The 27,527-nt window shown below is 41.4% G+C and overlaps 1 protein-coding gene across 5 annotated transcripts; it reads left to right on the forward strand.

Annotated features, from left to right (window-relative positions):
- LOC308316727 (far upstream element-binding protein 3-like) lies at positions 1-27,527 on the forward strand. 5 transcript variants are annotated; one of them, XM_080765456.1, is made up of 19 exons: positions 1-178; positions 8,751-8,859; positions 10,255-10,288; positions 10,787-10,833; positions 12,609-12,680; positions 12,766-12,823; positions 14,056-14,218; positions 14,728-14,826; positions 16,824-16,934; positions 17,576-17,678; positions 18,870-18,970; positions 19,334-19,478; positions 19,968-20,128; positions 20,761-20,831; positions 22,422-22,507; positions 22,663-22,710; positions 23,829-23,900; positions 24,554-24,648; positions 25,120-27,527. In XM_080765456.1, the coding sequence occupies exons 1-19, from the start codon at positions 86-88 to the stop codon at positions 25,126-25,128; spliced, it is 1,677 nt and encodes a 558-aa protein (XP_080621582.1). In that variant the 5' UTR covers positions 1-85; the 3' UTR covers positions 25,129-27,527. The 5 variants fall into 5 exon arrangements, with proteins under 5 accessions (XP_080621582.1, XP_080621584.1, XP_080621583.1 ...); XM_080765458.1 differs by having other exon boundaries at positions 16,824-16,928; XM_080765457.1 differs by having other exon boundaries at positions 10,258-10,288.

Raw genomic sequence — 27,527 nt, forward strand, 5'->3', positions numbered from 1 at the left:
CACACTAGCACTAGCAGGCAGCATTAGCAGCGGAGCTAGCAGTGAGTCTGTTGAGTTCAGTGGAGTGAGTAGTCAGTGTGTCAGTATGATGGCGGAGCTGGTGCAGGGACAGGCCGCGCTGGGCCAGCCGGGGCTGAAGTCAGACGGCCTGGCCGATGCTTTACAGAGGGCCCGGCAGGTAAAAAAACAAAAAAATAACATCTTCCTAAAAACCCGGGGCTCGAAACCCCACGACGACACGGCCGAAAGAGCGGACCGCTCAGACGCGGAACAAACACTTTTATTCGAACTCGACCCAAATGTACTCTTGCTGCTTGGTAGTTTCTTGCAAAGCTTGTGTGCTATGAACGAACCACATACTCTCTCACTCGCTCTCTCTCACTCTGTCACACATACACACACAAACACACACGCATACTACTAGCTATGCTAACTAGCTCGGCAAAGCGGTTTAGGAGTTGTGGACGAGGCCACTTGTTGCTGTGTTTGCAGACAGGGTTGTTGTCAGAGTTCACAGTGTTGAGTTTGGAGTTTGAAACAATGTCGAGAGAGCAGGGCAGAAGTTTGGACACACGTGTCACTCACACACGCACTCAAACTCAGAGAGAGAGACACACACACACAACCTGTTGGCTGCTAACTTAGCTGGTCAAAGTTAAAGGGACTCGACCCCCACGGCCTAAAGAGGGCTTAAATCCACACACAATCACTGTTGGATCGAAGCCGTCGTTGTTGTGGTTTTTTGTTTTTGTGTGGACGTAAATGAAAGTAAGTGATCGGGGCTGTGTAATAGTTGTGGTTGGACTCCCCCTCCCCCTCTATAGCCAGCCACGGTGTTTACTGTAACACAAAAACTAGGCTGCCGTTATGCAACGCCAGTCCACAGCCCCATATATGTTCCGTGGGGGTGTGTCTGTGTCTGCCTATACATACATTTAACAGTTTAATACTTCATATGACGCGAAGTTTGGCCTGGGAGCACGGAGAGAGACGATTGACCAGAAATACTTTAATACGAACGCAGTTGTCTTGAAATGGTGAACCATATGTTGGAGTATTTTACAGAAATGGCTTGCTTAACCGCAATCTGGCTCTGATTCCTGAAGGCCCAGAAAGTAGTACTTACTACTTATCAGTTGATATCAGTGGATACTTATCAATTGATTTAGTTTGTTGCATTAGTGGTGCAGTAGTGAGAGGAGGACGTGGCACTTCATCAGTGAACCTATGTTGAGTAGGTTTAGTGACTGAGACAGTACCGGCCCGGGTTGATCATGTGTGATGTCATTAAGTGGAAGTGAGACAGTGATTATAGGATCTGTGGCGCTGCAACTAAAGCAGCTTCTGCACACGCACACACACACACACACACACACACACACACACACACACACTCTCTCTCTCTCTCTCTCTCTCTCTCTCTCTCTCTCTCTCTCTCTCTCACGTTTTCAACCAGTATCAGTTTTTACTGTTAGTTGTTAGGCAGGTGGGATTGGAATCCGACCCAAACCCCGACCGGCACTTTTGGTAACTTTCCACTTGGGTCGACCCTAGAGCTAGCGAGGGTATTTTGAGTTAATATTGATACTGCCAAATGTGTGTGTGTGTGCGTGCACCAGGGACATGACAAACCATTGCATTTCTGTTTTAATTCAAAGGCTATTTAAAATAACTGTAGCTAAGTCATTAATAACGCTTCCAATACCATTGTGTATTTAGTGTTTACTCTAAAGTTTGGCAGTATAGCTTATATTCAAAGTGTTGCAAATTACCATTGTATAAGTTAGGGCTGGGCAATTAACCAAATATGTTATATAGACTATCGAGTCTTAATAACTGTAAAACCATAATGTTTGAGTGCATGCTCTGCACACAGCGATATATGAGTGAATGAATGCCTGTGTCTGTATGTCTGGAACCCAGCTGAGCTCAGGAAAAAAAAAAATATATATATATAGCAGGTTTTTCAACCAGTGGTCTTTGTGGTTCCAGGTGTCCCCCCAGCTTTATGATGGAGAGTTGCGAACCAAATGGACCCTTATTAGATCTTTAACCCATTTAGACCTGAGGACGATTCTACAAATGCTCCACATTTTCACGATTTTTCAAAAATAGCAGATCTACAAGCTATGAGCTAGTAAATCTGCTATTTTTCAATAGCTAAAGTATAAAATAATGCTTAAAACACCAAGGGGTTCCCGTTTCTGAATGAACCAAATGGACGCTGATAGCTCTATTTGGTTTCATTTTACACTCAAGTAGAGGTAAAACGGGTCCAATTTGATCAACCCGTATCCAAATAGACCCGCAAAAAAATTACCCAGAACCGAATGGACCCGCTGCTATTATTATAATTCTAGCGCTGAGCTTGAAAAGCACAGAGAGCTGTCGGAAATGGAACCGAACGGAGCCGCTATTATAATAAATATGAGGATTGAGGACCGTACCCATACAAAACCAGAAAACCCAAATGACAGAATGCCGACGTTATTATTGCACTCTACAGTACAGCGTAGGTCTTGTAGTTGGCTGCGCATGAATGTTGCACTCGCATCTAAGCTTCATGGAAACTGAAGCGTGTACAGGCACAATGTCGCCGTGCACGCAACTAAGTATAATGTATATAATGAGTATTTCACCCTCAACGTTAAAAAAGATTATCCGGAATACCCGCAATATTTGTAAAGGTCACTCCACCATACCCGCAATATTTGTAAAGGTCACTCCACCAAATGGACTACAACAGACATGGCATAATTTGGCAGTTAGTTCAGCACAAACTGTCGGCCGATGGCACATTGTTGTGCGCATGCGCGGATGACACATCTCTCCACAGCGTGAATGTAGTTTACGTCCGAGCATAGGCATGGTAACACCCCGCCTGCCTGTGATTGGCCTACCGACACTGCCCGTCTTGACTCTACTTCGAGGTGGATATAGCTATGCTGGATACAGTGGAGTCTGATGCGAGGGTTACTCCGTGGTGTGGTGGGAAATAATACAAGTGGTACAGTAATGGTATGATACAAGAGAACTAAAACTTGTAGCTTTTATTTTTGTAGAAGAGGCAAACTAATATTGTTTATGCCGTTTGCATTGATGTAATAATTGATTGAAGTGTTATTTAGAACACACCCAAATCAAATCATAGTACAACTTATAGACGTATGTTCAATCAATTATTCAATCAAAGCAAATGGCATAAACAATATTAGTTTGCCTCTTCTACAAAAATCAAACATACAAGTTAGTTGCAAGGCTGCATTCTGTAGCTGTCATTCTCTTGTATTTATTTCTCAATCTCACCATGGAGTAACCTCACGTCTCGGAAAACAGTCAAGACGGGCAGTGTCTGTAGGCCAATCGCAGGCAGGCGGGGTGTTACCATGCCTCAGCCATGCCTATGCTCGGACGCAAACGAGATTCACGCCTCTCCACACCAGGATGTGGCAGTAGCTGGGTTGCAAGAGCCCGTCCGTGTTGCCATGTCTGCTTATTATAAGAAACTTTGGTTTGTTTTCCTGTAAAGTCGCCCTATAAATATTCATAGTCGCAGGTTGCTTTTGGCTCGTTTCTGAAGTGTAATAGCTTATTTGGGTTTGCTTACAAGATTTTTGAAAATAGCTGATGTAATGGGGCTCAACCAATTTGCGCTGGCTTTTATTTGGAGTTGATCAATTAGTACGTGCCCATCGGCCTACTTGAGAACGATGTAACTTGGGAACCTAATAATACCTGTTGTCAACTTGTCATTGCACCCGTTTTAACTGTCTGTCTGTGTCCCACATGGAGATTTCTGTATCTGCCTGTGTCTGAAGAGGGCAAACTAACTGAAAAGTGGACTGGTTAAGTAATCACCAGTAAGGTGTGGTGTTGGCAATCAATTGGCTGAGGCAGAGGCTGGAAATTGCACAGGTGAGGTGACTTGGCCTCATTAGGCCCACTGGCAGAGCCTGACCAGAGCCTTTTGTGGTGGACCTGGACAACCGTGGGTCCGACCGACTTGATACCGGGCACTGCACCTCAGGGGTGTGGAACCCCTGTGGTGCAGTGCCGGTGGGGTAAACGGTTAATGCACAAGTTACGTGCATTACAACTGTACACATGGCACATTTATAGTTAGATTGAGAATATGGTATCTAGTTCAAATGTGCGACTGGCTTATTTAGAAGTGCTTCTGCACCACTAGCAGACGAGAGGTCAACTCTACGGAGCCTTTACCCCCTCTTCAGCACCCGTGGTTATCGATGGGCTCTAGCCTGTCTGGACCCGACCGAGTAGGTTTGTTTGGTGTTCGAAATTCGACTAGAGGTCCCGGTAACGCAAGGTTATGCCTGCGCATATTTGTACAACTACAATCCATAAACTTGGAATTCCCGGCTGCCTTCTCGTGGACCAGTGTCTCGAACCTCTGGGTTAGACAACACTCCATTTTTGGGCATAGCTGCATTGGCAACTCCTTATGACTAACTGACTCATAGTGACATGAGCGTGACAACGTGGTCCACCGACCAACCTGCCAATTTTAATGATTTATTTTGACTAGTAATTGTTGTCTTTATTGTTAGACCATGCACAAAACAACCTCATACAAGCTAATAAACAGACTCAGAGTGTGAATGGGGTTTATAATTGGCTAGCTTTAGCTTTACATGGGAGGGTGAGCAAATTATACAGTAACTTCATCCATATACTGTTCAATATTAAAAACACAATTTCATTGTTATTTGCATGACAATCATCAATTGAAATGTTATCATGACAGCCTTAGACACCTGTAAGTTGTGGTAGACTCTAATGGTATCCTTGAGACTTGAGTTAGTAATTGGAGATGGTAATTGGTAACCAGGAATGATTTAACCTGGGCTGTGGCCCTTTTGTAGGCCCCTTGTATTACCCAGCATTGCACTTTCCACAGAGCTTATCTACAGTCGGTACGTAATTGAACGTGTGCCTCCAATTTACAATTACAAATTTGGTACCTGTATTGTGCCAAATATAATACAACTGATTATAAGACCCCCATTTTTCAAGACTCATTTGTGGAAGAAAGAACATTCAATGTCAAATAGTCTAGTCCCCGATGATAATGCGACACATTTTTTAGGATATTCCCATTGACAAAAAACATGGTCTTATATTCAGGACAATAGGGTAATCATTATCAGATGAGTAACGGCCACCAACCCTAGTCAACAGTAGTCAAGTAAACAGACTAGTAGCTAAACATCTAACCTAGCATCTGTGTAAAGGAAACAACATGGCTTGGCGTCTGTGGACAAGCTTACTATGTAAAAGAAATAAAAAGTAACCAACATGCCTAACCTTTATCTAAACAAGAATGACTCAGTCATAACTGGCAGGTGCAGAAAGCTCTCGTTTATGAACATTTACAGTAATCAAATGGTGTGCCGCAGCCTCTACCTCACAGTTTTATGCCGTTCAGACTTTTGGTTTTATGGCCCTGGGTACGTCTCCCATTGGCTTGGAGGCAGCCTAGAGACGAGGGAGCAATCATGGAAAAGTGTTTACTACAGTTGCTACTAGAGGTAGTAGCAAATGTAGTCCAGGCGCTTTTCAAGCACCTGGCAAGAAGGCAACACGTGTGTTAGGAAAAGAAAATGAGGTGTGAGTCTGTAGTCCTGTTATTTATACCAGTTATTTATACTTATTACATGTATTACTTTATTATATATACTAGTACACTTATTACACCATTACATCTATTACACTATTGCAAGTAGTACACCTAGTACACTTATTACACAATTACACTTTTACACTATTGCACTTATTACTATTACACTTATTACACTATTACAAAATTACACTTATTACACTATTACAGTTACTACTATCTCTATTATCGTGATGCCATGAAAAAAGACAAGTGTGAGGTCAAATGTAATCTACTTCAATATATCTGAAATCAGTTGAGTCATCAAGTTAGCTGGTGTGTATTTTTATTTTAGCACAACTAATCTCATATTTGGGCAGACAAGTCACACTGGCAGCCTAGAACCATGTGCTGTCATCTCCACTTCTTGCTTTTTCAAATGAATGTAATATACCGGTATTCTCCAAACCACTTGATGGTGCCAAAGTGCTTCCATTCCTACCTTGGCATGTGCCAAAACTGACCCAATAGGCATTGACAGCCTTCATTTTCTACCTCGCCTATATTTGGCCATTAACTGGTATGTGCCAAATTTGACTCGGTCGTCCAAAAGGTAGCATGTGACATGTCAAACTAGGGGGTTTTTATGATTCTGAATCCATTCCAAGCATTCGTTTTGCACGAAAAACACTCCTTGGCCTAAATTCAGCCATATCCACTTTTCGTGCAAAACTAATGCTTGGAATGGATTCAGAATCTTGCAATCATACAAAAGAAATCTCGCAATATTTCCGGCAGAGCAGACCTCTCATTCTGTTGACGTTAATGACCAAATGAATAGAAAAAACACAACTAAAAAAGTATGTCATGACATCACAGGTCCTCTCAAATTTTGGGTGACTGACTGGCTCCCCGGCTACTGAGCTCATTTCCACAGATTGGGAGCCTTGAGGGTGAAGTCTCGGTTGCTTTGAGTGATGGCCAGGGTGTCTAATAGGGATGTATCGCTTGTAGATCTGCATTGTTCTGCTGCATGAAAACATCTCACACACACATGAAGATGAAGAGAGATGGATAGAGAGGTGACAGAAGCAGCAGCACTGCTCTTTTCTTTTCTCCTCAACTCTTTGTTGTCACCGCTCAAGGTTTCACAGCTGCCCTCAGTGTGTGTGTGTGTGTGTGTGTGTGTGTGTGTGTGTGTGTGTGTGTTTGATGATTATTTGAATTTGTAAGAAGAGTTGTGTTGCTATGTAAGCCGGTTAAGGCTACCAGGGTGAGCTAGCAGCTAGCCAACCTCTTATCAGGGTCTGTAACACGAGTTTAAGGCTAGTCTACATAGTGATGAGTACCTTTCACCTTTGAATCCATACGGTACTCGGTACCTGGGAATCGGATTCGGTACGATACATGTCCCATTTTGGCAAGATCTGTTGTGAAATTAGCATATCTACAAGCTTGTACTGTACAATGTATAGGGTTAAAGTAGTTGAACTGATTTTGATGCTGATGCTGGACCCCACAAAAATGACAACCATTGGTCTACTCTTAAGACAGCTCAACATCATCTTACAAGTCAACGTCATAATAGTAGGCTTACTGTAGTCTTGTTGATGTTACTGTTACCATGGCTGCTATTGTATATAAGTGTTTGTCTGCTATAGAATATAGATATATTTTTTACAGCTAGAGCTATGTATACTGTTGAAGGATTATTATCATATTCTTACCTTATCTTAGTTTTTCTTCTTGACAGCTCACAACATTGCATTTACAGTAAAACCTTGATTCTCTTGATTCTTAAACCTCACATAACCACTTGATTCTTGAATGCGCCTCCATGTTGAACGTACATGTGATGCGCGTTCCTGTCTCCCGAACATGAACACCTGTCTATTCAACAGCATGAAGCCCGTCAGTCATGCAGCCGCAGGCCAGCTGGCTAACTAAAATGGTGTCAACCGATCAATTGATTTTTCCAGACGGTCAGAACTACAGACACATGTAGCATACACATACTGGACATTTCCTTTTTTTCATGCGATACAGAAAAAGGCTTTCGGCAAACGGCACTTAGAATTAAGTGCAGATACATAGTAATGCCACAGTCAATCTTAACTGATTGATGTCAAGTCTTAAAACTCGTCAGTTATTTGGTCAATCAATGCGATTGGATTTATTATTTTGTCCACAAAAAATACTTAATAATTGGATGTTTGTTTTCTTCCACATCGTTGCCTGTGAGAGAAGCCAATACACGAACATTGTGCACACAATCAATGGATGGTCTGGGCCATGGGAATGGGTGTGCCACCTATGCATCCACTATATTACAAATATAGCTGGAGCCCTGTATCAATATTTGAAAGGTCTGAGTTGAGCTTCAACATCTGAGTCGCTGTGTCTGTCGTGGGTGTTTTGGATGTACTGGAGTAGTCATTTTCTGTCATTTTCTTTTTTTGTGGTCAAATTAGCATACAGTAGCACAATACTTGGCTCATACTGAGGGGCACGATGCATCAGTGCTGCACAATTAATCAAAATAAGATTGAGTTCTAGATTCAGACACAGGTAGAGATCTCAATCTCTAAATTTGAGCAAGAATCGTGCAGCCCTAGTTGGCTGTACAATTCATTTTAGTTACTCATGTTTTTGCTACAAGAGAGACTTTAAGAGAGATTTAAAGGAGAATTCCATGCTAGAAGGCTTTCTTACCTTTCGTTGCAGTTGTTGGGTCCGCACCAAAGTGGTCCAGGTGTCATTTTGTGCAAAAACCCATTATTGGCCATTTCCCCTACCCCACCATAAGCCCTGAATGGGGTGCTGGGTTTTAGTGCTAATTCGCTTATTTCCATTGCTCGATAATCATTTTTTTTGGTATAAATTCCTCTCTGCATAATGTCAACTGTATGTGTAGCATGACACTTTACTGCACTTACTAGCACTATGTGCCCCCCTCGGAATCTCAATTTTGGTAAAGTGAAAAACGGGCGTCCTCACTGTCTGCATATGCTAATGTTCAATGCCTTTTATGTAATCATTGTGACAGGCCCGGGCTGCGTCACAAATAACAAAACGCATTGTAAATGTTGATGGTCATTAACTTGGACATGGTCTTTCCCTCCCTGTGTGTCAGATGGCTGTTAAGATGGGCAATGAACAGATGTCCCATCTCAACAGCTCATCAGCGGGCGTGGAAGCCTCACTCTACTACTCTGGACAAAAACGCCCTGGAGACGACGCAGGTGAGTCGGGAGTCAGGACACATTGATCATCTGCAATCCTGGTTTTCTAGTTGTCCTGAATGGTTGTGTATGAGTTAAGTAAATGCATTTAGGGTGAAACTGAAAATGTACATGGCTATATTATAACTGAAAGCCAACAGACTATGTCAACAGTGTGTTTTGTCTGTGTGTGTTCTTTTTTTAAACTTGGGTTTTTGGAATGACAGAAGTCACAGGTAAGGTGTGTGTGTGTGTGTGTGTGTGTGTGTGTGTTAGATCATAACTTATGCAGTGGCTGACATATTTTCAACTTACCACTGTGTACAACTTGTGGCTTTTCCCAGTTGAAAATTTAGCATTTGTTTGGACATGTGCATGAAGTCAAATTAAAGAAGAATTCCAGAGTAAGCATTTTCATACCTAATCTGATGTTGTCATTATATCCAAGAACGAGTGGTAGAGTTGAAAAATTACATAACTCCATCCTGAGCGCTGCACGCCACAGTTCAGAGCATGCGTGGTGGGTCTTAAAAACGGTAGTTCGCCTTTTTACGGCAGCCCATTTGGAACAAAATACTGGGGCGTATGTAGTCATGATGAAAGTCGTGTATACAATTATTTTTTCCCCGAGCGATCAAAATAAGCGATTTAGCATAAGACCCACAGTCCGAGCTGCAGTGGGCTAGGGAGGGAGAGAGTGATTTATTCTTCACCTACCACTCGTTCTTTCTTGGATATAGTAATCAGATTAAGTTAAGAAAACGTTTGGTCCCGAATTCTCCTTTAAGTAGGGATGTCCTGATCATGTAACCCAAATATTATTTTGATTTGCCACACACATTCTGTGCATTTTGACCTACTTCTGAAATATTCCACTTCTTAAAATTAATATCCGTAGTAACTTAAAACATTGATCGATTTTTTGTGGATGTGTAAAGTAAATGCTGCTCTGGTGTGTTTGATTTAAGTGTGTCTGTGTGCCAGCATGAAGGTAGCTGTACAGGTGAAAGATAAGATAAGGAGTTGTGGTTGGGAAATATTTAGCATAGCACCTGACCCGGTTTATCATTCAGAACACACTAGATGGCAGACGGGGTGGAGCTTTGACCACTTTCACCCTGGTGTCCCAAATATTTTCTAAATCTTTCATACATTTTTAAAATGTTTTATCCTCATAAATCAGCCAATAGACTGGTAAACGTCTATCAGAGGTATGTGTGCGGTCTGAAACAAAATGGACTGCGGTCAAAATATTAATTAAGATCAGTTAGAATATTTAAAAAAAAACGTTTTTGGTCTGCCATGAACATCCTAAATTCACTCTGCCTCCATAGCAGTTGTCTGTCTTCTTCTAATTGGGTTGGTCTTTTATGAACTGGAGAAGATGCATTGATATCTGTTTTCTGTTTCTCATAGTAGCTAACCAGCTTGCAGCCATGGGTCACCAGAGGTAAGCACTCAGAACACACTCATTCTTCAGTCTGAAGGATCATTGCAAAATAAAATAAGCATTCTGCCATCATGCCAGAATAGCTTTTAAATGTTCAAAACATATTCATAATATGGCTCTATGGTACTACACTATGTAATGTGCTCTAAATCGGAACTGAAACACAAATGTTAGGTCATAAACATATATTTTCTATATTAAGACGAATCATCAAATATTTGTGATTTCAACCAGATAAATCCCGAGTCCTCCTAACACACACACACACACACACACACACACACACACACACACACACAGTAGGTTAGAGATGTTCTTCTTTCGGATGGATAATAATGTGCATGGTTTAGGACCAAAAAAAGGGTAATTGTATATTGATCTCCTCTCCTACTGTGTACATAACACACACACCTCTGATTGTGATTGGGGCTTTTATAATGATAATCAGTTATTGACTACAGTTACACACTATTTTGTGTTTGTGTGTGTCTCTCTCAGGGTAATGACGGAAGACTACAAAGTCCCTGACAGGATGGTGGGTTTCAGTAAGTATTATGTAATGACCTTTGACCTCACTATGTCACAGCGCCATAGTGTCTGGGAGTTGACCAGACAACGCACCGTGCAGAGACGTCGTTCACCCCTCCTATATTCGCCCGCAGAGTCTATTTAAGCGAGGTTTCGAGGCCCCAAACACTTTGATTAGTTGAGATCTACATGCTACTATTTATTGGTTATTTGATTGGTTGATTGGTTCAGGCTATGTCGCAACTCAATGGCCATGATAATGCCTTGGAACACTCGCTCCTTGCCTGTGCAGATGAGGTGTAAGTCAGAATAGGGCCGTAACGATTATAAATTTAAGTTGACGATTGATTGTCACAAATAATTGCGATTAATTATTTCATCGTTACTTTTTTCATTGAACATTGGAACGTTACAATTTGTATTTCTATTTGCTTTTTAGGCTTCGGAATCACAAATTGAATAGGGCAGATATGACAAATAACTTAAATCTAAAACTTGAACTTAAATCTAAAACTTGAACTTGAAACGCATTTCATTTTTTTTATATATTTTTTGTCCAAACAATGTACAAAATAGCGGAAATAGTTGATTTACAAGCTTACAGCTTTTAGATCTGATTGACGATTAGGCAAACATGATTGCGATTATCTCAAATAATTGCGATCAGACGATTATGTAATAATTGCGACCGGCCAAATTTAGAATGGATGGGAGTCTTTGATGCTAAAGTGCCATTATGTTCCCACATACATTTCAGCTGAGTAATCATTGTAGGCCATTACCAACTGGTAAAACCAGTATTAGGCAGCTTGAACTACAACTGCCGCCTGTGAACATAAGGCTGGGAAATTAACTGAAATTATGTAGCCACCGATATGTAGAACCAATAACATACCAATCTAGAAGCAGGTTTTTTTATATACATTTTAATGCCTTATACATCACAATATATATATATATATTTTTTTTTAATTAGTCTGATTAACCACTTTTTTACTAACACTGTATTGTACTTTGTTGTACAATAGTGGCATACGAAAATAGTAAAAATGTAAGATTACAAGCTAAGCTCATGGCTACGCGACACATTGTGAGCTTGTAGATCGTCCATTTTCACTTTCATTTCATTAATCGTAATCGAGACAAAGGTTTGAAATAATAATGGTACTATTTATTTGAAGTGCCAGCCGTCGTTGGCCATCTCCTACCGATGAGCCGTCAAAGTGAATTGGTGTGTTTACACGGGCAGACGTAAATTCATCGACATGACGATGCAAAGATGCAATGATGCTCCAAAATTGACAATGAATGGTAGACTGCATCTTTGTGTCTGCCCGTGTGAACGCAACATGTCCAAAACCTTTCAGGATATGGAAAAAAAATAACCTGTGTTCTAATTGATCACAAGCTCTTGTTAATAATTATCTATCAATTACACACCTCATGGAGTCTTGAATTCATGGAGCTTTTGTGTTTTTGTCACATTCCTAAGCCAAGAGGCTGCACTTCCGGTAAGAGAGACACAGGAGACTATTTCTGTCTCCATAGGGAACCACTGCTGGTCATCAAATTATTGGCATAGAAATGCGACAAAAAAGGGGGTTAGTAATCGACTACTATCCCTTTAATTTACTACTGTGGTCTTTTATTCTCATCTCTTCCTGTCTTCTCTTCTCCCCTCCATCTTCTCTTTCCTCATCTCCTCTTCCCACCCTTCCTCTCTTCGTGTGTTCTTCTCTTCCTGCCTCCTCTCGTCTCCTCTCCTCTCCCCACCCCTCTTCTCCTCCTCCAGTAATAGGCAGAGGAGGTGAACAGATCACAAGGATTCAGTTGGAGTCGGGCTGCAAGATCCAGATTGCTGCTGGTAAGTCCGTCCGCTTAATTATATCATATAGTTGGTTATTATTTCTCATCTTCTTTTACTGAAATGTGTCTGTCTCTGTGTGTAGACAGTGGAGGTCTGATGGAGAGGCCATGCTCACTGACTGGAACTCCAGAGGGAATCGAGTGAGTCCTCTTTACCCACAGTGCATCTGTTCTGGCTCTACTCCCATAATCCACCTCAGCTGTAGTCCATCTATGCAGTCTGATATGTATTATCTAGTTAGTAGTACTAGGGCCTTACCTGTTATAATCTATGAACAGGAAATTATGTACAGTGTGGGTAATGCGATATAATAGAACACATTGATTGGGGTTGAATTGTTAATATATAAATATTATTATATATATGTCATAGATGGATGGATAGATATCTGTCATTAACTGTCATTGCATCTCTGTATGTATTTATCATTTTATTTTACCGATGGCATGGGATGGCGGTCATTGTGCTGTCACAGTAATGTAGCTGTGGGAGTGTAGAGCCAAATGGACCGGCTAATTCCATGTTGTGGTCTCGAAACAGTGTGTCACCCGTGTGCAGTTTAAACGTGTGCGGTGGTGGTAGAAAGAAACAGTGTGTCACCCGTGTGCAGTTTAAACGTGTGCGGTGGTGGTAGAAAGAAGCAGGCTTCCTTGTGCACCCCCCGGAAATGTTCCCGGTGTGGTTTTGCTGCTGGGAGCATAGAGACGCGGTCTAATCCCAAAAGGGGAGGTGTCGAAAACGGGCCTGATACACACAGAACGCGTGTTCTATGTTCTGTCTGTGTTTGATGGCCGCCTCTGCTTTTCCAATGGGAGTCACATGGTTTGACCAAACATTTGTGACCAAACATTTGTGCTACGTGTGTATGAGGCCTCAGACATCAGACAGACAGGCGACACGTTCTTCCGACCGACAGCGTTTCTTACAGTACATGTGAGAAACCAGTACAAGTGAGGAAAAACGGAACGGAGTGCACGTCTTTCTGGTGCCGCGGCGATTGGTGGGACTGGTCGGCCTGATTCGCTGTCGCTTTTCCCCCCAGCCGGGGCTGCCCGTGCACTTGCCCGGCCCCGCCCTTGACCCTTGCCGCACTGGTCGGTGGCGGAAACAGGCGCTCCCCGCTCCGTTTTTCTCACTTGTAATGGTTTCTCTCCACATCTACTCAAGTCATTGTTCTTTTCTATGAAGTATATAAACCATCTTGGTCATTATAAACCTATATGTTCTCATATACTAAACCATCATAGTCTTTATTATACTAAGCAATAAGCATATGAGCCATGTTAGTCATTGTAACACCCATTGATCAGTGTCGCCAGCAGAACATAAAATTCCCACTAATGGGATGGTACATGTGTTTGTGTGTGAGCAGGCAGGCTAAGAGGATGCTGGCTCAGATTGTGGATCGTTGTCGGAATGGTCCAGGTTTCCATGGAGATGGAGACGGTGGAGCTTCAGTTCAGGAAATGTTGATTCCAGCCAGTAAGGTTGGACTGGTCATTGGAAGGGGCGGAGACACCATCAAACAGCTTCAGGTAACTAATTTAATCCCGTTTTCGATCCTGGTAGGATATAAAACCAGCAGTACTAGAGGTCCTGGTAGGAGATAAAACCAGCAGTACTAGAGGTCCTGGTAGGATATAAAACCAGCAGTACCAGAGGTCTTGGTACACACATGAACGTCCTGCCAGATACAGCCAGCATAGAATACTCACTTGATTTGCGGGATATTGTACTGTGTGTGGGACACGGGACAAACAGTGCCAACAAAGTCGGTTTTCTGTATGTGAAGCTCTTTGACTAGTGCTATTTTTACAAGTGACGATGGAGGAATAACACTAGCTACTCAACATGAAAACATATGCATGTGCAATATATTAATATTATCCAGCAATATGAAATCAAATAAGGATGTTTACATTTATTTCAATACGAGCACGGCGTTTGTTCTTGCATCCCACCCCCCTCCATTCTAACATTTCATAATGGTAGGATAGAAAACCAGCTCTTATTTACATGGTGTGTGTGTGTGTTTGTGTGATAGGAGAGAGCAGGTGTGAAGATGATGATGATTCAGGACGGTCCGATGCCAACAGGAGCTGATAAACCTCTTCGCATCTCTGGAGATCCCTACAAAGTCCAGGTACACACACACACACACACACACACACAATAAACGTAAAATTTGTTTTATTTTTTTGTTGTAACGGTGATCCTTCTTGGCAATGACTTTTATTCCGTTGGAAAGCCTCCTGTTGTTTGAGGGGCGCTCCAATGCATGGCTTTTGAAGATTACGTCATATGGCAGCCAAGTCTATGGGTTTGTTTAGAGCAGTGGTTTTCAACCATTTTCATGTCGAGGCCCATTATTTGTTCTGCATTTGAGCCACGGGCCACTGTTTGATGGGATGTGCACCAAGATTAGACACACCAACAGTCCGACATGCGGAAACAATGGTCAGACTCGAACGGCGCTGCTCCCGTGATTGCGGTTAAAGTTACACTCTTACCCCAAGAAAAAAGGGTTGGATGGATGGATAGATGGATGGAAGGAAGGTAGTCGAGAGTTTTCTGAAAAAGTTGTATTGCTATATCTGTGCATGGTTCTCAAACTTGTTCATGTCATTTAGCCTTGCAGACCCAAAACTACCGAATATACTCATTTCCATGCTGTATTGATGTTGGTACCATAGGAGAGATAACAGGCTAATGTTGATCAAACATAACAATTCTCTAATTGTGTAGACTTCTTGTAAATGAACTTAAGTAATGCGGATGTTTAACAATCTTTGAGTGTAAAATGAAACCAAATTATTATGAACTCTCAAGAGTTAAAGATCTATAAGGGTCCATTTTGTTACCAACTCCCCATCATTTAGCTGGGGACCACCTGGAACCCCCTCATGGACCACTGGTGGTCCCCAGACCACTGGTTGAGAACCACTGGTTTAGAGCAATTGTGACGTAAATCATTTGCCAGCTAAGTCTATGGACTTTGAGGATATTAAAATGTTTGTTTAGAGCACTTATAACGTAAAGTGTTTGTCATTTGTGTAGGGCACTAAATGACAGCGTAAGACATTGTCATGTGGCTGATTATAAATACAGTGGGCACTGGGCACCCCTCACTTCACACGAGTGTGATTTTTACCTTTTTCAATGGTGCCCCATTTGTAATGAACACGCATTTGTGGGATGAGCAGAGCAGCACAGTGCATGCGCCCATGAAAACTGACGCGTCTCTGCCAATGCCATGCAGCTCATTGTGCTGTGAAATAAGCATCCTGGCGCTGTGGATCTCAAAGTGGGGTCCAGGGACCCCCAGGGGTCCTTGAGTGGGTTCCAGGGAGTCCCCGGGAAAACTTTGTATAGCTAGACTCGAACACGCAACGTGCTGTCAGGGCCAGAGCCTATTATGTGGTATGTGCCTGGACCACTGGGCCAGCGGGCGCCACTCTTAACAGAGGCCAACAAATGGGTCACCATTTAAAAGAAAAATTATCAGGCTACAGTATATAAAGGTTATTGCCAAGAAGCATTGTTAAAACAGAGAAATAATCTACCCAACTGGTGTTTGTATACGTATAATAAACATTGTCAGAGTATTGTATTTATAACCTTACTGGTCACATGATGAAGCCATCAATGGACACATGACGCACCATGTGACCATGACGGTAACCAACATTCACGCTGGTTCTCAACAACATAAACACAATGAAATGAAATAAACAAACTGTCGGTATTACAGTTATTACTAGTATATTATCACCCCTTTTAGCTTTTCTTCCTTTATAAACACACAATACCTGACATTTAAATGTACTATACAGTATATAATATGTTATGCTAATACTTGTTTTGTCTTTGAAAGAACACTCTGCTATTGCTAATATCTTTGGTTCAAATAATAAATGTGTGGGTGAATATTTCAGCCTAAATGTAAAGTCTAAATTAATAAGTTAACCCATCTAAATCCTGACAGTTTAGAGTACTATAGCTTGTTTGTGTTTGTGCTATTATGAAGAACATGAAAAGATTAAGTTACCACTGTACCGCTTTCCTTCGTTTGGTTTTTAATACTTTGTCCATGGAGAGACTCCCAACTAAAGCTCTCCTCTTCCTCACACACACATACAGGCAGCCAGAGAGCTGGTTTTGGAGGTGATCAGGGAGAAGGATCAAGGAGATTTCAGAACCGGACGAAACGACTTCACTGCCAGGCTGGGAGGAAGTACCCTGGATGTAAGTGTAAGACTTGCGCTAAAAACACACTTTACATTACAATACACATACACAGGGGTGCACATAACTGGTGCGCAAGTGCGGTCAAAATAAATGTTGTGCGGCAGATCAAACGAAATGGGGCTCTCTTGCGTACTGCCACCAGTAACATTTACTAGCTCTGGTGTCATGTACTACAAATGTCTATCTACATTCGGTAAGTAGACTTAAAATGTAACTACTGTTGACTAGTCATTACAAGTGGCTTATCTTTTTTGTTATGATTCCGTTCGAAGCGCTAGTCTAACCAAGAAAGTAAACAAGAAGCCACTTGGATTAAACAACTTTTTGCCAAAGTTCATATATTTACGATGTGAAAACCATGCAGCAATGTACACTTTGGAAGTACGTTAACATTGGAACCTCCATTAGGCGAGTAGTTCATTTTATCTGTCTCATGCTGGCTGAAGTAGCATGGTAGAGGAGAGACGTCCGCCCGCAGTGCGCACCAAGCAAACATCTCCACAGGCTCCTGAGTACGAACAAAGGTTATGTGCACCCCTGTACATACACTATGTACAGTACACACAGAGACAGACAGAAAGACAGTTTTGTGTCTGAGGAGACTTGTTGAAACTTAGCCGTCTGTCTTTCTACATCCCCCCCAGGTGGCAGTGCCCAGGTTTGCTGTGGGCATCGTGATTGGTCGGAATGGGGACATGATCAAAAAGATTCAGAATGATGCCGGAGTCAGAATCCAGTTCAAACCAGGTCTGTATACATCAATCCGTAACTTTATTCTGTCAAGTATGTTTTTTTTAAGAACAGGTTATAGGTACCCGCTGGCCTTGTGGTCCAGGTGCATACCACACATATAGGCTCTGGCCTGACAGCGCGTTGCGTGTTTGAGTCCCGTTCATGACGACATTTTCTGCATGTCTCATGTCTCCCCCCCCCCGTCTCTCTCCCTCCTGTCAATCTCCACTTGTATCTATCAATAAAGGCAGAAAAGACTAAAACAAATCTTCAAAAAAAAAGAACAGAGGTTATAAATTATTATACAATTGGTACAGTATACTTTTTTTTTTTTTAATGAAAAGCGAATAGAAAACCCTCAATCCCTCCCATCCATACTGCTCAGTGACACTGCATAGAATAAAGTATAAATGACGATGATAGCACCATTAGGTGCTTCTACTCAAGTAACGGACAATGGGCAGCCAAACCTTATCAAATTGTCTGTTTTTTACAAAGTACTTATTCTCTCAAGGTAAAGTGTACTAGTCATTTCATTTAGCCAATGTTTAAATGTAGGGGCCTTCTCCTATTTCCAGTGCATCCAAAAAAGATTTAATCAGACCATATGAGAGAAGTTGTTTCTGTGCTCTCAACACATCAGGGTCAATATGAATATTCAAAATATCAGAATATCTTAATCCAACATATCTGTATCTGAGGGCGAAGCTATGAAGAAGATTTGCATCTATTCCATTGCATTTGTCACGGTGTGAAGAAATATATGGGAATATCTTATGTAGTTTCTGAAATTTGAGTCCCTAACTCATTTTCCCATGCCAACTTAAATGCCGAATCTGTAACTTTCTTGTCCTGACCCGCATTTTATCCTGGGTCCCCTGTGCAAGTTAAATGTGTACCGTTGAGCACGTTAAAGAAGGTGTTATTTCCATACGAGTTGAATCCAATATCTCGTGTCAACTAGTAGTGGGCCTACCTGACTAGAGGATCTTTTTCTCCTCTACACGAAATACTGCTATTTTCACTGAATGTTTGCCCTAGAACAGGTGTTCTTGGTGTTCATGTGGTGAAAGATGAGATGTGTGTGGTTGTGACCCTAAAGGTTGCAAGTTCAAAGCCTCAGGATCTCATCAACTGCGGTCGATGAACCCGTGAGCAAGGCACTACTTTGGAGCTGTTCTCAGTGATGTGTCTCTCCTCCTCTAGATGACGGTATCAGCCCTGAGCGTGTTGCCATGGTGATGGGCCAACCAGATCGCTGTCAGCATGCTGTTCACCTCATCAACGACCTCATCCAGACCGCACAGGTTGTTCTATTTATGCTATATTATTTTAAGAAACGGCACATGATAGTTGGTTAAATGTATTGTTTTATAGGACGAATGCACAATGATACACTGGAGTTTGTTAGGTTTACTTTTATAATATGAAACCACAACAGTACATTGTTTTACACTGTATTTATTGTACTTCACCTTATATAAGAAACGGCACATTATAGTTTGTTATATTTATTGTTTTATAGTAAGAAACCACAATGATACATTATACTTTGTTATATTGACTATTATAATATGAAACCTCAACAGTAAATTATTTTACACCGTATTGAGTTGATTTTTACCTCTTTGTTATATTCTCTTCGTGTGTGTGCGTGCGCGCGTGTCTAGGAGCGTGATGGGTTTGGATCTGCTCTGCGTAGTGGTTCAGGTGGTGCTGGTGCTGGTGGAAGGGTCAGAAGCCGTAGTGACTGGACCCTACAGGAGGTCAGCTACACCATACCTGCTGATAAATGTGGACTGGTCATTGGAAAAGGTACACACACACACACACACACACACACACACAGAGTCTGGTCTTATGTTCATTCAGCTCATTGTTCAGATTTGGAGAGGAGAGAGAGGAGGTAGATATTCCTCTTGTTGTTCTGAGCCAGACAAGTGTTTGTATATGCTATGTATATAACTATAATCGGTTTCAGAAATAATATTTCTACAAGCTACACCTTTATATATTTTAGACCAATAGTTTTTGAGAGATGTGGCAAATATCTTCAATGTGAAAAAATATGCCATGCAATATAATTTATGTGAAAACGGTGGTCATCATCACACATTTTAACAGCAGCTTAATTCAGTTAATAATGGCTTCATGATCTCCGTATATTGGGGTGAGGAGGAATTAGACTTAGAAGTGTTAAAAATGTCTTGTTCTACACAGAGACTGTCTCTCTCTATCCGTTTGTCTGTCCCTCTGCCTACCTGCGTCTGACTGTATATCCATACTTACCTGTCTGTCTGTCAGGAGGTGAGACCATTAAAAGCATCAACCAGCAGAGTGGAGGTCATGTGGAGTTACAGAGGACTCCTCCTCCGTCCACCGACCCGAACACCCGTGTCTTCACCATCCGAGGAACTCCCCAGCAGATAGACCTGGCCAGACAGCTCATAGACGACAAGATTGGGGTAAAACAATAAGTGCTCCACGATTCTTGCTCAAATGTGAATCTCGATTTTCACACTATTCTCATTTTTCCATGAAAATATTTATGGTCTTTAGTCTGTAGTTGCTGAACATTACTACATTCAAAATGTGGCACCTGGAGCCAACTACTGTGGCTTTAAACAGACAACATCAAAGCTTGACTTAAACCTCTCTTGTAGCAAAAACATAAGAGTAACTAAAATGTTGGACAGCCAACTAGTGCTACATGATTCTTCACAAAATGAAGGCGTCTGAATATAGATCACAATCTTTTTTCGATTAGTGTGCAGCACTACGGACAATATAGGTATATGTAATCTGATCCAAATATAAATTTTAGTGTTAAATGAGTGTCAGTTACAAACCCCATGAAGACTTGAATTCATGGAGATTTTTGTTTTAGTTTTTGTCTCATTCCTAAACCAATAATATGATGGCCTTGTCATCTGTCTGTAGGAGACTATTGAGTCTCGCTCTTGCCGGTCATCAAATTATTGAAGTAACGCACACACGCGTGTTACTATACTATACTACGATATTTACTTACTATACAGATGCTAACCTATAGTGTTAATCTTGCCCAACTCTCTCCATGTCTCTTGTCTTCTCTCAGGGATCTGGCATTATGAGTAATGGAGGTTTTGGCTTCAGTCCTTTCACCCAGGCTCCTGCTACGCACCAGAAGTAAGTCACCCCCACAGCATATAGTTTTTGTTCCAATACTGTGTGTATGTTCTGCACTGGTCTTTGTGTGTTTCACACTAAACGTATGGGTCGGGTTGGTACTGAACAGTGTGTGTTGCTGCTTTCATTGCAATAGAGCACCGAAGTCCTGACGTAACTCGCTCATCCCTTCGATTCCCCTGGTTCAATTTCTCTATGGAGAATAACATGGGCTCATCTTAAATAGAACACAGTTCTATTTTCCAGGCGGTCGCAGACGGTGTGCGATGGGCTTTAGTCAGTTGATTCTTAAGAGTGAAGACCCTGGCCTGGGTGACATGTTTATTTTTCAAACACAGTTCTTATATGAGGCGATCTAAAATCCCTCTATGGGGATTATAATACAAATAAAAAGTACACAAACCTGTGGATTTGCGCCCTCTACCGATATTGACGTCAGACTTTGGTGCTCTATTGCTTTATTTATTCTTTATTTTAAGTTTAGGTTTTAAACAACCTTTGAATAATAAGCACAATAATGCCATTTGGCAATGTGGTGTGTGTGTGCGTGCATGCGTGTGCGTGTGCGTGTGCGTGTGCGTGTGCGTGTGCCAGGGCTCCAGAATAACTTTTTTCACCAACGTCCCGGAACCGTCCCAAAGTGAATGTATACAGTCCCGGGGAAAAGAAAAAAAGCACCACTGAGATTTCTAAATAAAGAACAATTTTTCTTTAAAATTGGGTAACCCTATTGTATATACGTATACATGCAGTACATTATTTGTTTGGCTTTCTTCTGTAGATAGAGAAAATACACTGATTAAGGCAAAATGCTCCCAGATGAAAAGTTTTTATGAAACTATATACACATTATACTCTATATATGGCAATATGTCTGAGATGAAAGAATGCTTTGGCCATACTGTATTGAGTGCTTTCAGTTTTAAATATACCCATTCTGCATACTGTTAATAAATTCATCAATCAATCAATACTAGCCTATGAATCTTTACATATTGGCTATAGCCCGCATGTTGGCTTCAAACAGCATGTGCTTAAAATACAAGTCACAGAGACAGATTTATTCACCGTCGTATCACGGAGTAGATTCCTACAGCTGGAAATAATTGAAAATATCGCCGTATTTGAATTATTTTAATACCATTTAAGATTGCACTGTGTAGAGGTTGGAGGAGAGGAGCGAGGGTGTCTGCACTACTTTGTCACGTCTTAAATTGTCTGACTCGTCAAACTGTGGTTTTTCTTCCACAATTACATTTACTCAACTGACCTAAGTAACTATTAAATCGATTGTTATTTTAAAACTCGGGAGGACGGGTTAAATAGTTTTGCTTGGCACATGCGATGCGACGCCCGAGGACAGGCACACAGCCTGGGGAAGTCTTCTTGGGGAAAAAACAACAGGCTACCGTCGGGGTGTGGTGGGGTGTGTGAGTATGAGGTTCTGGCAAGCACAACATTAACTTGCAGCAGACTATTGGAATTAAAAACACAATGTGTCGCAGCTTGTAGATCTGCCATTTTCATGTTTTTATGGTCAAAAATGTATTGAAATGACATTCATAAAATTGCCATCCTACAATCCTGTAGCTGTGGCAGTGGTCAGACCTTCATGGCTGGTGGATGGGGGACGACCTACCAACCCAACTGGCAAAATTCTGCTCAACAGGACCCTGGTGAGATGCTCGCGAGCATACGGACACACAGACACACACACACACACACACACACACACACAGGCAGTTAGACACACCTGGAGTTAATGTCCTGCATGCTAAGGCTATGTATGTGTGTGCGTTTGTTTGTTTGTGTGTATGTGTGTGTCACACAGGCCAAATGGACATCTCTAAAGCATGGCAGCAGTACTATAAGAAACTAGGCAAGTCCACTCCCATAATTCACACAAAGACACACACAAACACAGCTCCACTACTACAGAGATACGTGTGTGTGTGTGTGTGTGTGTGTGTGTGTGTGTGTGTGTGTGTGTGTGTGTGTGTGTGTGTGTGTGTGAGCCTGCATTCATGTATTAACTTTAACCTTTCATAGCCTGTTAACCGTTATTACCTTTCAATAATCTGTGAACTATAGGCTTCTGGTCTGTCATGGGCCACAGGGTTTACTTTACCTTTTTACTCAAGTCCGCAAAGACATCCTCCATGCCTCTCGGATTGTATCACCATGTGCAATTGGGCATACTTTGTGCATGGTGACTTGACTGCATGTGCAGAACAGAATCCTGATTCCTGACCGCTCTGTTTGTTGAGAGGTCGTGTGGGATATCCGTTGCTTCCCGCATCTGTATAACTAGTCGTTAAAAGCCTATAAAGACAACCCCAGTGTGCTTAAATTCTTGGAAGGGAATTACTCTTGCTGTCGGGAGAGATGAAAGTGTGGCTTAAGTTAAAGTATCAGTGGAACTACTCTATGTATGGTAGTGTCTTACAGCTACGTGGCTGCAGCGAGTATAATCAGGCCTCTTGACCTGTGTCTACTTTTACTATTAAAAGAAAATAATAAGGTAGTAATTTCATGGAAATACACGGAATCCCATATGAATAAAAACGAATAAGAAATACATATTAAGTACTAGTAAATAACCAACAGGCAAAAATACAGTTAATAGAAAGCAGTTAGTACTCATAATATGAAAATATCTTTTCAGGATTCAAAGTAAAAAATAGCTAAAGTATGTTTACTTTAATAACAGATCTGTTACTTAAAGTAACAAGCTCAACAAGCTCAGAACGCGTCTCTTCTGATACTGATTCTGATACTTATGTGTCACGGTGTAGTAGTATGGTCAAGCAGGGTGTTGATTTCAGGGAAGACACAAAAAGTTAGAATATCGAGATGAGAGGTTTCTGCCTGACGACGTCCGACTGTCTAAACGGAGACTACGTGTACTCTGTAAGAACGTTACTTAATGTAATACTGTGTCAACAACATGTACTCTGTATGAAAGTACTTACTGTAATACTGTGTCTTGTGTTGCAGGTCAACAGAGTCAACCTCAGAACATGATGAGTGACTACAGCAAAGCCTGGGAGGAATACTATAAGAAACAGAGTCTGTATCTCTATCACTGTCTTTGTATCTATCTCCATCTGTCTGTCTGTCCATGTATTTTACAGTCTATAGGTCCATCTTCTGACTGCATGTATCTGACTATCGGTGTCTCATTGACGTTAATTAGTCAAATATGTTACACACACACACACACACACACACACTATGTTAATCAGTCAAACATGTCACGACTGTCAATGAGTTAAGTGTTACACTACCATCTTAATCAGTTAAACACGTTCTTCATGCCGTAGACCGAAAGCTTGCAAAATAAATACTTTGATTGTGAGCAGATCTGAGTGTGCGGAGCTTCCCTATCACACATATCACAAAATATCGTTAATATTTTACAATACCATGTTAACCAGTTGTGATGCATTGCGAGCTTGTATATTGGCTACTTTCACTATTTTAAAATGTTTTCTTGATCCAGCGCCCCCTGTCACATTCTGTTAGACCTACAACATCATGCTTACGTTTGTAGTTTAGGTTCAGGGTCACTGAATGCTTACTGGTTTTCTGTCTGTCTGCATCTTATGTCAAACAATAATACTGTCTCTCTGTCAAAAATATATCCATATGTACTATTTGTCTGTTTACTAAGTGTGTGTGTGTGTGTGTGTGTGTGTGTGTGTGTGTGTGTGTGTGTGTAGGTCAATCCTCTCAGAGTTCAGACTACAGTGCAGCGTTGGCAGAGTATTACAGACAACAGGGACCGTATCTCTGGCCTAGCCAGCCTCAGATACAGGTACATACACACACACATTGTGCCTCACAACATCATTTAGTAGCTGCGATATTCCTGATATGCCATTAATATTAATCTGACCTACAAAGTTACTCGTTTTCTGGACAGTCTTTAGCCAACTAGTAAGTTATAACACAATTATCTCATCGTACCAAAGCCAAAAAGTTGTGGACACTGGACCTGTGACCGTGATCATTGTGGTACCAAAACACTGTAGCATCGCTGTTTCCATCGCCATTCAACCGCTGTACCTGTCCTTTTAGCAATGAACCCTTGAAATGTTGGAAATGTACTCCTGCCTGTTTGGGCCACTAGATGCAGTCTTGTAACCATTGCTTTTTTCTCGGCCAACATTTTTGGTCATAGTTTTAAATGAACACTGGTACACACCGACACACATTGAATCTGCTCATCTTCAGCTCCAAACTGACTTCACTTCCTGATTAAAACTTCCTGTCTGTCTCCCTATAGGATCACTAGATGCTCCGCCTCCCGGCGATGGCTTGGTGACGGTCGTCAATGAAAACAAGAAATTGGCGTTTCTAAGCAACGCGCTCCCTGCTTCCTCTTTCCTTTTGTAGAAACTAAATATTAACACAAATCAAGGACTTTTCTCTCTTGTTTTTTTAACCATAAAAGGCTCATATTTTGTCGGGCAGATTTTTTGGAATAGCCTCTCCGGTCTCAAGAAATATATAACTGGTATTTCTTTTTGGTTTTTTTTTGTTTAGTTTTTTTTGTTTTTGTTTTTTATCAAACTTGAAGTTAAATAAATATGTATCCGTGTGACTCTGAACAAATGTAGTTGAAGATCTGATCTGTATTTTGTCTAGCTGAGAGGCATAGCAGTCTGGACTGAGAGAATGTTTTAAAGCATGCGTCACTCTGTTGACTTAAAGTTATGGTTTTTTTTTCCTCACTTTTTTTTTACCTACAGTAGAGACGTTTTAATGGCATCTGATTGGCTGGTTAATGTTTTACTGTCGTGGACAAAATTTTGTTTTTCTTTTTCTCTCGTTGGTTTTGTTTTGTACTAAAAGCAGCTGCGAGGTGTGTGGCGTCATCATGGAGGTGAAATGAATGAGAGCGTTGTTTTTCCTTTTCTTTTTTTTTTGGTTGTGATGGTAGTTTCTATTCCTGTATTGTAGTGATGACTTTAGTTTTTATGATGAGAAGTCCTGATGAGCCGTTTAAAGTCACATTTCATTTTGGAGTCACCTGTCTGTCCTCTTGCAAGAGACCTGGATCACACAGCAATATCTTTATGGATTCGCTCTAGACTAGTTTAGAATCTCGGACTAGCCTAGTCTAATAATCTGGCCTGGTCTAGTGTGGTCTAATCTGGACTAGTTTAGGGTTGTTGTTGTTGTTTATTGTTGTTGTTCTTATTGTTGTTTTTTTGTTGTTGCTTTTCATTAGGACTACTTGGATGTGATAAACTACATGAACTTTGTTTTAGATGAACTGTTTTGAAAGATGATATTTAGACTGTTATTTTTACAACGAAAAAAAAAATGGAAGAAAATCATAAATGGCCATGTAACTTACTTCCCACTTGAGCTGTATTTTGCCGATTTTACAGGTCCCCAGAGAGGACAATCTTTGTGTGGGCTTTCTGTGAAAACCAAAGTGAAATGTGCCTTTAAGATGAGAGACTGTGACCAGTGGACCTCCCTCTCTCGCCTCTGTGTGATAATGATTATGATTATGATTATAATAATGATGATGAGTTCTCCTGTACAGGGATTCTATTTAAAATCTGTTTATCCAATATTGAATATTCAGTTTCTTTTTTTCTTTTTTTTGTCAATAAGAGAAATATCATTTATGTAAAGTGTTTCATTCTCTCCAGGTTTAAAAAACGGACTCTATTATTATTATTTGTTTTTCCTCTCTTGTTTAAACGATGATTATGATGTTAAATTCACCTTGTTATGTCACCGATTTACAAACTGAAACTCAGTTATATGTTGTGTTCTCAAGACTATGCTAGGCTGGCTGTCTCTCTCTTTCTCTTGACTATCTCTCGCTATCCCCTCAGACTATGGTGTGCGTGTGGAGGTTTTGCCCCTGGGTCAAAGGTTTGTTGGACTGCAGTGTGTAAACAATGCATTACAAACATCCCAAAGTCTTTAATCCGGCGCTGGTCTTCACAGCAGCCAGGAAGAGAACCAAGCGGGATTGGACGATCACATACATGTTCAGTGGAACCAACCATGTGTCGCTCGGGGATGTCAGGAATGTTGTGTTAGGTCCATGGTCCTCAAAGTAAGACCCCCTATAGTACTGCTGGGTCTTCTATCCTGCGATCTTATACCTGTTTTTTTGTTTTTAATCCTACCGAGACCTCTAGTAATGCTGGTTTTCTATCCTACCAGAACCCCCTAGTGCTGCTGGTTTCCATAGATCACTAGTAGTATGAGGTGGTGGTGTTCCACTGAGCATGTGTGCTTGCTTACCGTCCACCCCTGTCTTGTTTTTCTTGCTTTTTTTCTTTTTCCTACCCATAGTTTTCTTTGTGGGCCTCAGCCACTGCCCTCCCCCCCTCCCCGAACCACACACACGCACACGCTCACTCACGCACACCACGGCTACCCCCCCATCCAATATATCTGTACGAGGTGGGGGGAGAAGGTCGGGTGTGTGTGTATGTCTGTGTGTGTGCACGCGTGTGTTTGTGTGCGAGTGTTTGGTTTCATGATCATTTCTGTTGGTTTTCTAATGGATAAAAATGTCCTTAACTGTAACCTTGAAAATTTTTCTATTAGATTCTATTGACAGATAGTTGAGTAAAGGATCCGTTCGTTTCGGGCGGCCAGGAACAGCAGGATGATGATGATATGATTAACATGAGGGCTAATAAACAGGCTCATTCTTTA

This window comes from Protomyctophum bolini, assembly GCF_963924005.1.
Source record: "Protomyctophum bolini genome assembly, chromosome: 6".
Lineage (NCBI taxonomy): Eukaryota > Metazoa > Chordata > Actinopteri > Myctophiformes > Myctophidae > Protomyctophum > Protomyctophum bolini.